This window comes from Bombyx mori, chromosome 28, assembly GCF_030269925.1.
Source record: "Bombyx mori chromosome 28, ASM3026992v2".
Taxonomy (NCBI): Eukaryota; Metazoa; Arthropoda; class Insecta; order Lepidoptera; family Bombycidae; genus Bombyx; species Bombyx mori.
The window spans coordinates 7,124,324-7,140,079 of record NC_085134.1 but is presented as its reverse complement, the minus strand read 5'-3'; the positions used below and the strand labels follow the sequence as shown (position 1 = coordinate 7,140,079).

Genomic DNA, 15,756 nt, shown 5'->3' with positions numbered 1-15,756 from the left:
ACGCATACATACTATTTATTGTCAAACTTTTGTTCTTGACGTCTGTTGTCAAATTGAGATTAAATATTGTTTGTCTTTGTTAATATTTTTTATAGTGTATTCTTGGCGAAATTTGTGATAATAGAAGTATAAAATACAATCATAATAGTGTACAAACTTGCAATTCTAATTAATTATAGTTGAATTTCGACTACTGCGGGACCACTAGTATATATAAATTAGTGTTAAGTTATATTATTGTAGGTGTGGTTTGTATCCCATCCTCGTCGTCAAATATCTTAGTTAAATAGTAAGATTAGTAATTTATTTATACACACTTTTATTCACAGGCTACTAAATCACAATAATTGTCTCTGGGCTCAATGTGTTGCCATCTACAAAAATATAACATAACACTAATTTATATATATATAACAGACTCTAAGACCCTTGAAAGTTAGCGCTGGTTGCTTGTGTGTTGCATTATGAAGAGCCGAAGGGAAAATCAGATAAAAAAAATGTGAATTTATTTTTCCATAAACTAAGCTATGTTTTTGATTTAACGAATGCTTACATTTAGTTCTGAGACAATATTACTATATATAGTAACAAATATTAAATTTATTTGAATTCATTTTAAGGAATTCTGATTTCTTAAAAGGGTACGACCATCGTTATTGGAATGTAAATTATTGTGTCTTCGACCGACAAGGTAAGCGGTACTATACGCGCAATTTTAGCTTCGAATTTGGACAATAGCTTTAAGTTCGAAGTCGTCATGGCCTAAAGGATAAGACGTCCGGTACATTCGTATCTAGCGATGCAACGGTGTTCTAATCCCGCAGGCGGGTGCCAATTTTTTAAATGAAATACGTACTTAACAAACCTCCACGATTGACTTCCACGGTGAAGGAATAACATCATGTAATAAAAATCAAACCCGCAAAATTATAATTTGCGTAACTACTGGTGGTAGGACTTCTTGTGAATTTACACGGGTAGGCGGTACCAATACCCTGCTTATTTCTGCCGTGAACCAGTAATGCGTTTCGGTTTGAAGGATGGGGCAGCCGTTGTACTGTAATGAGACCTTAGAACTTATATCTCAAGGTGGGTGGCGCATTTACGTTGTAGATGTCTTGGGCTCTAGTAACCACTTAACACCAGGTGCGCTGTGAGCTCGTCCACCCATCTAAGCAATAAAAATAAAAAGTCAAACAGACAGACACTTTTTTGCTTTCCAAAGCCATGATTATCATTATACCTGATCGTGAGTGGACTCATTTGAAGTCGAATCTCATTTGAAGAAGGACATGTCGGTCGCTCAGAAAAATTAATAACCTCCTTTTCGAGTCACGGTCAAGATACATGTCAATCAACGCATGCGGCGGTCGACGGAGCCCTGATTTTCGGCCTCCTCGTTCGATGACTTATGAAAAAACTCTCTTAAAATTAAATGGTCCCAAGTACATTCCATGGGATATGTCACTGAATCAGTACCAGTATGGTTTCTGGAACACGATTTTCCATCACTTAATTACAAGATAAGTCTAGTTCTATGCTTTGTTCGTGGCAAAGCGACATTCAGTGGTAACTTGAAAAGGCATATCCTAGAACAGAAGCGGAGCTATTCTTTTGGTACTTTATCAGGTAAATAATGACACGGAAATGTAACAAAATCTCTAAATTATTAAAACTTATTAAACGATACGAGTCATCGCGCCAGGGTTTAATTAAATTTCTCTTTCATGGCCGATTTCTCGGGAATTGGAGATCCATTTAGCTGTATTGGAAGGTTCAACTATTGGTTTTCAAGGAATTAAATAAACAATTGATTGGGTTTACGAATTTTTGGGTATTGGCCCGATACTAAATGCCATCCATTCCATTGGGGCTCCTGTAAATCCAGAATCAACCGCAATCTAAATTGGTCCGATACTAAATGACATCGTTGGAGCTTCTGCATAGCCAGAATCAAACAGCAACCTAACTCCCAGACTACCAGAGGGATTAGCTAATTTTCCTTGAACTTTCGTGTGATGGACATATTTGTTGGCTCTTTCTCTGCATGTTTAACATCTGAATATATGTATATGTATTTAAACAAACCCAAATATACGCCTCTGTCTTCCATTCCTATAGTACAAATAATTCTAGTTTGAGGCTGGATGACCGCGTGTGACTGATTCCCAGTAATTATTGTTGTATTCTATAATGTTTCATCAACAACAAGGAGAACATCAATTTGAACCGCTCATATTATTAATGCGTATGATTCTTTTTAGAAATCTCGTATAAGAATTTGGAGAGTACTCACAGTTTTCCATCTTCCCTGCTAGGTACGGCTGGTATACCTGAAAAACATGTAAAAGAGTTATTGATTTTTTTTATACCGTTTATTCTAAGTGGGCTGTGGTTGGATACAAGCATTTCTGAATCTTTATGGATAGCTGGGGGGGCGTATGTAGGAATGCCAGTTAAGGCTCTGAAAGCAACTAAGCTATTACTTAAGACCAGGAATAATGTCACTTCTGTAGTAACCTAGTGTTCAGGGACGGAATGTCACGATGGCCTAAAGGATAGGAGTCCTGGTGCATTTGTATTGAGCGATGCGACAGTGTCAGTGTTCAAATCCCGCAGGCAGGTACCGATTTTAATGAAAGACGGTTTTTAACACGTGTATACTAATGCTTTCCACGTTGAAAAAATAACATCGTGCGATAAAAGGCAAGCCCGCGTTAGAACATCTTGTAAGCCCGCACGGGTAGGTACCACCGCTCTGCCTATTTCTGCCGTGAAGCAGTAATGCGTTTCAGTTTTAAGGGTAGGGGTGGAGCAGCCGCTGTATTGTACCATAAAAACTAAAGCTTTAGAACTCATGTTTCAAGGTGAGTGGCCGCATTGCCGTTATTGATATCTATGGGCTCTGGTAACCACTTCACATCAGTTAGCCCGTTAACCCATCCAAGCAATAAAATAGCCCTTTCTGCGCCAAAAAAAAACTAAAATCCGAAAGCTTAGGTCACTGGCTGGCGTTTAGAATTTCAAATGAACCTCTTTTTATGCCGACTTGAATTTCCTATTTAGCGGAAGATATTTAGATGAAAAAAAAATCATGTTTTATTCATAAAATTACTGTCATAAGATTTAAAAGCCGTTTCAGTTCAGGTCTGTTCCGAATTTTGACTCTGAATCAATTTATTTTCATCGAACTAGAAGTGATCATTTTTTTCTTTCTTTCTATCGATTTAATTAATGGCTTTATTTGTAGAAAGAATAGAAAAGAAGAAAATAATATTCGTATTTTGTGCGGATTGTAAATGTAATGACTTCATTAAGCTTGTCATTTTCATAAGTGAATTGAGACGATGTTCTTCTCAACATGCTTTTATTGCCAGACTTGTATCCATCTAATGCACTTTTCACACACTTAAATAATTTTAACTTTAATATTAATGACAATGACAATCTTTCTTCTTCTTCTTCTTCATCGCTCCCTCATTGCTGAGGATTGTGACTCCGTTTCAGATTGTCGACTGCCAGCCTCCATCGGTTACGGTCAGTTGCCTGGTGTAGTGCAGCGCCAAGTGGTCCGCTGGTTTGCTCGGAGATCTGGTCGGAGCAACGTTTGGGGCTCCGGCCTCTAGGACGTTTTCCTTCTTTTCCTTTACTTTTCCAGTGACCATAAGACGTTCCAAGTTGTCTACACCTCTGCGGGCAACGTGGCCAAAGTAGCGCATTATGCGTGCAGACAGGTGGCAGATAGGCGTTGAGCATTCTCCATTTTAGGCTGATGTAGGATCGAGATGTTCATGCGGTGGGCTGTCCATGAAATCCTTAATAGGCGGCGCCAACACCACATTTCAAAAGCATCAACTCTGCTTCGGTCAGCTGCTTTTATGGTCCATGTTTCTGCTCCATAGAGAGCGATTGGAAAGACCAGTGAGTGCACAAGATGTATTTTGGTCCTATTCGAAATATTACGATCTTTCCAAACTTTGCTCAATCAACAAATCAAAAACAAAATACGATATTGGCCCAATATAATTGCTTTTCTCATAACAATGGATAAAGTATGTGGTAATTTGAATGATTTAAATGAAATAAAAACGTGAATATGAAAAAGCAAATATGCAAAAGTGTTGTTTTATCCCTACCTATTCACTGATCCTAAGGGGCTCTCAGATACGCTCTACGGGTAAGTGAGCTCACGGGTTCAACCTGAGAGAATTAGTTAATACTAACCCTGACAAGAGCCGTACTTCCCAGAAGCTACCACCGAATCTGAATCGCGACCCACTGAGAAATTCCGGAGAGATGTTTCAGACGACATTTATATGAGTTCGACTACATTTATTATCAAATTCGGCACTGGAATTCTTAGTTTGGTGTCCACAAGTCCGGCGACTGCATGCAGCAGTGATGCGAATGTTGCGATGAATGTGTGGAGTAACGAGAATGGATAGAATACGGAATTAATTTGTTAGAGGAAGTCTGAAAGTGGCACCTGTGACAGAGAAGCTGAGAAGTGCGGGTTTGGGATGGTATGGATATGTGATGAGACGAAATGTAAATGAGGTTGGTAAGAGAGTGTTAACTATGAATGTGGAAGGATATAGAGGAAGAGGTAGACCTAAGAAGAAATGGATGGATTGCGTGAAAGACGATATGGGTAAGAGGGGAATAGAAGAAATGGTATATGATATAAGAGTATGGAAGGAGAAAACATGTTGCGGCGACCCCAGGTGACTGGGAGAAGGGCAGGAGAATAATGTCCATAAGTTCTGCTAGCCATTTAAATGGCTCATGCTCTAGTAATGCCCAATATACCAAAGACAGCTCCAAAAAAGTAAAATTCGATCGCTTCATATCTAGTCATCTTATATCCGCGTTTCTATCGGCGTGGATATTGAAATTTCCCGGCAACTTCCGGCAGTACCGCGTCTGACGTCTGACAGCCATTCTGTAATTAAAACCGATTTTTGGTCGCAATTCCGTAGAAGTTTTGAAACGATTCGAAAATCATTAATGGCGTCCCGTAGCTTGTTTAATGAGAAATAGGCAATGATTAATAACGTTTTTTTAATGCAATCATTACATCAAGTTATTAATCAAACTGATTTTCTAGTAATTCGTTAACTAAATTATTAATAAATTTTATAGCAAATATATATTAGATAGCTAAGGATTATATTGAACGTTGTAGCTTGAGTTAGGATGTATAAAAATAGTGTGTTATTTGTGTGGATTTGTATGAAGATTACGCTGTTTGCATAGCTTTAAATAAAAACAATAATAAACTAGCTGACCCGGCAGACTTCGTAGTGCCTCAATCGATAAATAAAAGACCTATACTTTTGTATAAAATAAACTTAAAACAAACAAAAGGACTCCGAAAAAACAAAAATGGTTATTTTTATTTAATTCCGAGTATTTTCATATTTATCTACCTTTTAAACCTTCTCTGGACTAATACGAATAATTCAAGACCAAAATTAGCCAAATCGGTCCAGGCATTCTCGAGTTTTAGCGAGACTAACGAACAGCAATTCATTTTTATATATATAGGTATAGATAGATATTCCAAAACATTACAAAACTTAAATTTAAGTTGAAACCTCATTTTAGTTAGAGGTATATATGGACAGACTAGCTTATAGCCCACCTGGTATTAAGTTGTTAATGTCTTCTCAGTAATATCTCACGCGTAACGGACGATTGCTTCGATATAGAAATAGGCAGTTACCAGGGCCTATAACCATCACAATGTGTATACCCTACCCACCTCAAGACTTGAGGTATGTTCTCTCAATTGTACAGTAATTACGAATATAACAATTACTACGTATTTAATTTTTATTCATATTATTCCTACATCGTGAAGTCAGTCGTGAACAAGTTCTTTCTTACTGGTGGTAGGACCTCTTGTGAGTCCGCTTGGGTAGGCCACCTCGCCTATTTCTGCTGTGAAGCAGCCGTTGTAACTTTTTTTCTTTTCTTTATTTCCCTTGTAGGTAGTCGAGCATACGGCCCACCTGATGGTGAGTGGTTACTGTCGCCCATGGACTTCAGCAATGGCAGGGGCAGAGCCAAGCCGCTGCCTACTACTGCGATTATGCTGAGACCTTAGAACTTACATCTCAGGGTGAGTGGCGCATTCACGTGGTAAATGTCTATGGGCTCCAGTAATCACTTAACACCAGATGGGCTGTGAGCTCGTCCACCCATCTAAGCAATAAATAAATAAAAACGTATTTCATCATAAAAAATTGTATTTGGGTGCGGGATTTGAACACCGGTACACTTGGATCGCTCGATACGAGTGCCCTGAGCATCTTATCCTTTAGGCCACGACGGCTTTTAATTGGAGTGATAACACACATTAGCAAAACATTATTGTCGAATCACATATTTAATTATACCAGTGGTCCTCCGGTAGTCGAAATTCGACTATAATTAATTGAAATTATAAGTTTGTACACTATTATGATTTTATTGTCAAAGACTGTTATATACTTCTGTAATCACAGATTTCGCCAAGACTACACTTTAGACAAATATTAATACATATAAACAAACAATATTTAATCTATTCTCAATTTAATAAGTAAAATTTATTTATTTTTAGTAATAAGAAAAGTTTGACAATAAAGAAATACTATGCATGCGTGTGTGTGGGTCAAATACATGGTAGTGTGTGTAATGTTTTTTTTTTATTGATTTAATGTATTTGTTATGCATAATTAAAAAAATATTAGCATTCTGCACTCCTCTATATTCACTTTAAGTGTGGGAAACTTCATACTCCTCCGTCCGCGCAATTTTCGTAAAAAGGAGTACAAAGTTTTTGATTCACATAATATTATGATAAATTTGAAATTGATTGCTTACTATCATTCTCGTACAATAATTATAAATGGTATTTACGCAAAACATTCTCTGGTAGTCTAAGGGGCTATTCTAGCTACGCGCGGACGGGTCTTTGCATTGCCAAAACATAACTTAAGCGAACTATTCTAATTCTGTCCACGTTCCTATCGATATTCCATTGAGAAATGAAGCTTTAACAGCACGGTTTTCCGACAAAACGATCCAGATTATTTAGACTTAAAGAGGACGGATAAAATTCAAGAACCCTCCTCAGATAAGCGTTGTAAGTTGACAGGTAAAAAATTACGAATCGATTTATTAACGGGTTTTTTTTAGGAGTTATTTTAAAACTGATTTGTTTGTGGCGATAATCGTTTTCGAACACAAGATTTACGACAGGTTCCCGAATCCCGATAACAACAATGCCAAAGTAATGTAACGCGCTGGGGTTAGGGATAAATAAAATTCCACCAAAGTACAACTAAAAACTGTATTCTATACTTGGAACAAAAAAAAAAACTTAAAACACTCAACAAACACTTTAAAACTCTCAATTAGCTTGTTCCGCTTCGCTTCAGGTGATCCGTTTGTTGTTTCGCTTCGAGCAGTACCGATTACTGACTGACTGCGTGCCATCCTTACAACGCTTTTATAGCCGATACATTATCCCTAGAATTATCGAGAATATTCCACAACTCTCTGGTAGTAATTTCCGCTATCTGACAATAGATGGCGTTGTACCTCTCGAGCGTTCTAGGTGCTTCTAGATCCTTCAATATTCGTTCGACTACTCCGCGATAGATGGCGTTACTCTTACCGGCGTAAAAATAAGTTTCCATATATGCAAATTCCGAATAGCATCGGGCACTGCGTGAAATAGCTCTTAGGGGACCAGCGAATATGTAGGGAAAAAACCTATCGAGAGTGCAGGTCTACTGAACAATCACACCCACTCAGCGGAAGACCTTGTCGGTACCTTCAAACTGATGACTTGCAACGGAACAATTGCAGCCTTTACACTTCATCATCAGGGCGTAAAGAGCTTCATCTACTACAATAATCGACTGTCTTCCCGAAGCAAACCAGTATCGCAGCCTTAACTTTCCCATCGGCTTAGAATGATAAGCCAACTGACCGACCACTGATATTAAAGGTTTGCCTACGTGAAAGCCACAGTTCGGTTTGAGATACGAGATGGAAATATCGATGATATTGAAATAAGGATGTCCATACTACCGCTCAAAATGAAAAGCTCGAAATTTAATGGTGAAATTCGCAGCTCAAACAATACACAGAGCCTCCATAGCAAATATTTGACTCTTCTATTGTAACATCTCTCCCTCATTCACGAGCGCTTAAAACGATCGAAATTAATTCGTTGACAGCCTCTTTGAGACTCCCGGAAACGATTATAATAGGCTATCGATTATACTCTTGGTCTTGTCAAACTCTTCTATTATTGACGCGGGAAAACAAAACGACAGGAAATGAGGAGGAAATTGGAAGTCGCTTTATAGTGTGGTCGCGACAGCTCCGTGTCTGTATTTCATGTTCTGTGGCCCTTTGGATGTATTTTGTATTTAAATTCTAATAAAATGAAGCGCTCTTTATTATTGAAGGAAATCAGAAAGAGAGGCGCAGCCGCTGCCTGCCGCAGAGATATCTTCAAGTCGTCTGGTAGATATCACCTTTTTTTCTCCTACCTAAACTGATAGCTTTGAGAGGCTATTTCAGCGTAACCTTAACTAGTAGGTGAGCTCACGGGGCTCAAACCTGACGACGTTGCTAACACGAGAACCCTAGCAAGAGCCGTGCTTCGCAGAATCTACCACCGGATCCGAAACGCGAAAAAAAAATAAAAAAATGTATGTTCAAGTAGACTTATTTAACTAGACCATACGGAAGCTTTTGATGAAAACCAGTACTTCGTTGTGACATCTTGGCTGATTTAATACGCTTTATTATAAACCCAATGTAGAGTTTCGATATAAAAGCTTAATAAGTCTCATCGCTAAGATTTTCGCTATCAATTTTTATATTGCTATGGATATGAGGACGATCTAACTGGTGTTCAGTGGTCATCGAACCCATAGACATCGCCACGTGAACGTCGCTACCAGAAATCGAAGTATCTATAGTATTGTTTCGCGTTGAATTAGTGTAGACTGAATATTTAAATTATAAAAAAGTATTTCATTAGATATTGGGTTGTCTACAATCAGGCTCTACAAAGGTACTTAGTGAAAAGAAAACATATAATTTTTATCGCATTTTTTTCTGGCAACACCGGCTCTCTAAAACCGATTTACGCGGCAAGACCTAAGAATCTCGTTTAAAGCTTCGCTGTTATCCCATTTCCGTTTCCCGCCGGTGTAATGGCACTCACATTCGCCACTTCTCGCAAATTGTCACTTACACCGTGTATACCTTAACAAGCTGGAAGTACACTTGCGTGCAAAATTAGTGGAATTAATATTTTAATTGAATAAGATTCTGTAATGATTTTGTCCCAGATAAAAAACGTATGAAAAATATTACACATTTGAAAATGTACTTTTGTGTTTTTTTTTAAAATATGTCTCCATACTTTATGTTACATTAAACTCGGTGTTTGATTCAGGGAGGGGTATTTTTATTTCACTGTAACTCCTAATTCCCTAGGTAGAAGTGATCACAGTTTACGTGATGTTAGGAATGTTCTTGTTAAATGCCGCCACACACCTAGCGACATGAGTTCTAAGTCTCAGCTTAATAGTACAACGGCTGCCTTACCTTTCAAACCGAAATGCAGTACGGCTTCACATTAGAAAACGGTATTAAGCATGGCCGTGGTACCAAGCGGGCTCGATATAGTCGATACCTATATGATCTGTTAATCATAGCAGATTTCACCTCGATTATAGGTGCAATCGACAGTGCAATAGTTGACAACATCATGAAATTAGAAATCTAAAAATGCAAAGAATAATTTCAAGAAATATGAAATTCAGAATAATACTTTGTCATTAAGAAACACAATATTTAATATGTACACTTATTAGAAACTAAAATTTCATTACATTTGTTTAATTATGATTAGGTTATATTTAGTTGGGGAGTGCTCTGAGGAATTATTCGAGATGATACCATCATCTCGTTTTTACCATCGCACCGCCCGTCCCCGGAGTAGAGTTCATCCCTACTACCTGGAGCCACTGCGGTCATCCATAGTGCGTTTCCAGAGGACTTTTTTGCCACGTACCATCCGGCTATGGAGTGAGCTCCCCTCCACGGTGTTCCCGAAGGCTGACATGTCCTTCTTCAAACGAAAGCGGTGGGTAGCGGCTTGGCTCTGCCCCTGGCATTGCTGAAGTCCATGGGCGACGGTAACCACTCACCATCAGGTGGGCCGTATGCTCGTCTGCCTACAAGGGCAATAAAAAAAATGATCTTGATCATTTGGGATATTAATTTACTATTGAACAAGTTTCACTGTCTTGAAGTGTAACCATCTCGTTACAACGGAAGGCCCTAGCAAACGCAGTGTCCCCTGTTTTTCTTCATCGAGTCCAATTTGAGTCTCCTTTGTTTCGTCCAAGTAGGGTTAAGGTCCTTTGTTTAAGAGATTGCTCCTCCACTACGCCTTAGTGGAAGTTCATCTAAAAGTTGAGTGTAAATGTATTTTAATTTTATCCGTAACACGACGATATATATTATTTATTTTTATTATATACTAGCTGACCCGGCAGACTTCGTAGTGCCTCAATCTATAAATAAAAGACCTAAACTTACAAAAGTTATACAAATAAAATAAACTTAAAACAAACAAAAGGAATCCGTCCGATATCAAAGGAAAAACAAAATTGTTATTTTTATTTGATTCCGAGCATTTTCATATTTATCTACCTCTTAAACCTTCTCTGGGTTTCCACAAATAATTCAAGATTAAAATTAGCCAAATCGGTTCAGCCCTTCTCAAGTTTTAGCGAGACTAACGAACAGCAATTCATTTTTATATATACCTATATAGATTAATTTATATCTATCTATGTGTCGGAGACGGTCATTAGTTTGGTAGCAAAACGAAACGCGACAAGATTCTCGAGAGGTGACAACACGATCGCGATGTCGTCCCAATTCGGCTAACTTCGTGCTACGACAGAGCCTAGCCGATGGAGGGGCGTAGACGCCATCCAGTTACCAACCAGCCTTCTTGAAGAGCGGTGCCTCCATCCTAAGAACTGTCATTCGTTAGCTAACGTCAAGAGAAGATTTCTAAATTGTTCGACGACAACAAACCTGTTTTGTGTACGCAATATTTCTCTTAGCTTCATCACCCCATTCGCCCTTATGATGTCTGATGATGGTGTTAATAATGCGGATTCTCCGACATATGTATATGACGGCACCAGGGATGGCCGAGCGGCATCCCATGTCCCTCATCATTCGTATTCCGGTGGAACTGATTTTATTGCAATAATTGCAATAAAAGTCAATAAAACCTTTTGAATAATAATTATAATTATTGAAACTCTCAACAAATAATTTTCACAATGACAGGCTAAGCCGACAGTTTCGTTTCAACTGACCGACTGACTGACTGACTGACTGAGACTGAGACTGAGAATGAGACTGATAATGCCACTGAGACTGAGACTGAGATTGAGACTGAGACTGAGACTGAGACTGAGACTGATACTGAGACTGAGACTGAGACTGAGACTGAGACTGAGACTGAGACGACTGACTGAGATGACTCTGTTCACATACCGCCATTTTATACTCTGGCGTTACGGCGTCTACCCTACATTTTTGTGATATTTATCAAAACAACATTTTATCATATAAAATAATAATCAAAACAATGTCTCAATATTACTGAAGTTGTTATCCACGACATGTTTAATTTATAATTGTAATTTTTTTATTAGGTGATCATTTATCCATTAATCAATTTATTTGTTCTGTATTCTCATTATGAATTCTTGAAACCCAAAATATTACTTCACCTAAATTCGCGAACTTTCTTGAATTGTACTAGATAGTAGGAGTGGGTAATATCGGTTTTGCCGCGTATCGAATCGTATCTATATATCGAGGATCAATATCGGATATTGAATCTATATATTTTCTGAATCTATATATTGATGGATGCTAGTAGATTTTCTCGATTCATGATATTTGAGATTTGAAACGATACGCTGATATAATATCATAGTAGATATAGATTTAAGTCAACGTTATACGGTTGGTTTTCTGATATCAATTTATAATATGATCTTAAAGTAATAAAAAGAACATGAAAATAAAAATATCAAAAAAACTTTCCTTCATGCTTTTACCAGGCTTAGGACTGGCTACATTATTTTCAGTTTTTAGTATTTTGTGTCTTAATTTAAAATTACAAAATATACCAAAAGAGTGTAGATTTCAAAAGTTTAATACAAACACAAGAAATAAACTCAATTATTTGGATTCAACTAAAAATAGAAAAATGTGTACTTTAAAAATCAAACACAAAAAACTTTTAAGTATTTATAAACACTTGTCCAAAAATTCTAGTTCAAGGTCAAAGCGCGTGAAATTAAATTCAACGATGCAAATAGGCTATACTGCATTCAAGTTAGGGTCGAAAGTTGAAACTTCTTTCCTTAATTGTATCCTGCTGATACGCTAAGAATAATCTACAGACATATGGACTTAAATATAAGGTTTACAATTGTATGGATAATGCCTGTTTCTGTTTCATTCATCACATGATATCCCTATCGTGCGCTCACTCACTCTGGCCGATTCGATACGAACCAAACGAATATCGCTGATATTCACGAATCGGTACGATATGCCGATGCGCATCACATCGAGCAATATCGTGTATCGGCTGATATCGCAATATAGATTTCGATTCACGAATCGGTACGATATGGCGATGCGCATCACATCGAGCAATATCGTGTATCGGCTGATATCGATATATAGATTTCGTGCGGGGCGATATCGGATTCAACGATATTGGTGCGATATATAGATATTGAATCTATATACGATTTATATCACCCACTCCTACTAGATAGCCCGAATATTTTAACTTAGCTGTATCGTACGCGAGCTGTACTCACGAGTGCTTACAGTTGATTATTACAGTTATAGATTATACAGTTAAAGATTGAATTGCTAATGGCACAGAAAGCAGCTGCTGCAATTCTATTTGACGCGTATATACAATCGCTCAATCCAAAAAGTCATGTAAAATTACACAAAAGGCGATCCAGTAATACTCCAGGTATTAATAATAGAATCCCATCCACATACGTCATTAGTACGTACGAACAGTCTGATGTTCCGGTATCATTAACGAGTAAAAAGGCTTGCCTTGCATTGTCTGATAATGATGGTTAAAAGAGAATAATACCGTCGTAATACGCAAAGGGTATATATAGGTATATATGTAGAAATGAGTTTTTGTTTTCAGTAATTTTTATTATTATTATTGCTTAGGCGGGTGGATGAGCTCACAGCCCACCTGGTGTCAAGTGGTTACTGGAGCCCATAGACATCTACAACGTAAATGCCGCCGCCCACATTGAGATATGAGTTCTAAGGTGAGTTCTATAGTTACATTTGTTATATTTTATATTTGTAGGGTTGATGCAATTATTAGTCACGTTTATCTAGCCTCACTTATTCAATGTCCACGTTTTTCATTGTCCATAATTTAATATAATTTAATTTTGTACACTCCAATAACTGTCCATTTTGTGAACTAAATAAAAATAAATATAAAATAGACTTCATAATATTAATATAAAAAAAATAATGATATCACTATTATAGAAAATAACGAACTGATAACCAAAACTTTTTTTTTTTATTGCCTTTGTAGGCAGACGAGCATACGGCCCACCTGATGGTGAGTGGTTACCGTCGCCCATGGACTTCAGCAATGCCAAGGGCAGAGCCAAGCCGCTGCCTACCGCTTAATACTCTCCACAAGCCTCGTTTGAAGAAGGACATGTCATAGCGCTCGGGAAACACCGTGGAGGGGAGCTCATTCCATAGCCGGATGGTACGTGGCAAAAAATATCTCTGGAAACGCACTGTGGATGACCGCAGTGGCTCCAGGTAGTATGGATGAACTCTTCTCCGGTGGCGGGAGGTGCTATGGTAAAAACGAGACGTTGGTATCATCTCGAACAATTCCTCAGAGCACTCCCCATGGAACATGCGGTACAAAATACAGAGGGAACCGAAGTCCCTCCGCAGACCCAGAGGCTCCAAACGATCCGTGAGAATGGGATTATCGACAATCCGAACGGCTCTCTTCTGTATGGAGTCAAATGGAAGAAGCTGGTATTTGGGAGCCCCGGCCCAGAGATGGGAGCAGTACTCCACGCGAGGCCGGACTTGTGCTTTATAGAGCAAAAGTCTTTGTCCAGGCGTGAAGTACCGCTTGGCTCTGTTGAGGACTCCCAGCAACTGTAACGGCTATAGTTATAATACTAAAATATACTTTAATACCAAAATATTATTATACATAAGTCAACATTACTGTAATATAGTAATTATTACACAAGCTGTTAAGTGCCTATCTAAACCTATAGACATTACCGCGTGAATATCCCCATTCATTTTGAGATATAAGATCGAGGTATCAATTTTACGAGGCATAACGACTGTCCCATCCTTCAAAGAGGAGCGCACAAATCCTTCGCTACAGATATAGGCAGGATGGTTGTTCTACAGAACACGCCCTAACGCCATATAGATATAGACATTAATTTCCTACAACATGAAATGTGTACAAAAGACTGTTTCGTATTATTTTCGGAATACTTCGCTCGACTTTGGAGAGTTAAGTTTATTTCCCATAGGAAATCTACGGGCAGTTCATAGAATGCCGATTTAAGGAGACATTCGTTAGAATTTAGTTGAAATTTTCAATTGACTCCGATAAAAATAATCGAGAGTTGTAAGTCTAAGAAATTGTGGACTTATGTGAAAATTAAATATCGGTTTTTTTTTATCGATATTATGCAATTTAAAGTTGGAATTGGTTTTTTTCTTTAATTTCAATTTGTAATGCTCATTAAATAGCATTTGTTTCATTGATAATCCTATATATACACACAAAAGGTAAGGTCTGTATTCTTTCTATAGACTTCGGCCCGTCTCTTGCTACGAAGGGCTCGACGAGTAAATTAACCCATAGACCCAACTCACTGAATTTCTCTCCGGATCTTTTCAGTGGGTCGCGTTTCCGATCCGGTGATAGATTCTGCGAAGCACTGCTCTTCCTAGGGCTAGTGTTAGAAACACTCCCGGTTTGAGGCCCGTGAGCTCACCTACTAGGTCGGTTAATCTAGAATAACCCCTCGAGGCTAGATACTACAATAGGCAGGACAAAAAAAATAGACTTCGGAACAGCTGAACCAATTTCAACGAAAGTTTCAAAGCCCAGTTTGACAAATAAAATAAATTTACTTTATTTTGCTTCTGGAATTATTGACGTCCGTGGACGACGGTAACCACTCACCATCAGGTGGGCTTTATGCCTAGAAAAACAATTAAAAAAAAAAACACGTGTGGCCTAGGGGACTGTCGCGGTCCCGACCCGGCAGGCTGGTTCTGGTCCAGCGGGGTATTCCGGGACACCAGCGGCACCGTCTGGGCGGCCCGACGGGCTGCCGTACCGAGACGGCCGACGTTTTAGAGCCTTCGATTCGCCTCGAAGGCTCCGTCGGCTGGGCGTCCTTGGGGTGAGCCGCGCCGTCTGGTTGTAGTGTTGACCGCGGTAGCCCCCCTACCTCATCCGGGTTCTGACCTCGGAGGGGATCGGACGTCGGGTGTAAGAGTGCAGAGGAGTCGTTTAGTGGGTGGGCTCTAAAATCCTTGGGCCCGCGGTCTGCTCACAACACCATGCAGATCGTT

At 38.7% G+C, this 15,756-nt stretch overlaps 1 protein-coding gene across 1 annotated transcript in view; it reads right to left on the bottom strand.

Moving 5' to 3' along the window:
* LOC101740043 (cell adhesion molecule Dscam2) overlaps positions 1–15,756 on the bottom strand; it is a 197,110-nt gene that overhangs the window by 74,658 nt on the left and 106,696 nt on the right. Inside the window, exon 7 of the mRNA XM_021353633.3 lies at positions 2,297–2,333. Coding sequence (XP_021209308.1) covers positions 2,297–2,333 — 37 coding nt within the window. The remainder of the gene's footprint in view (positions 1–2,296; positions 2,334–15,756) is intronic.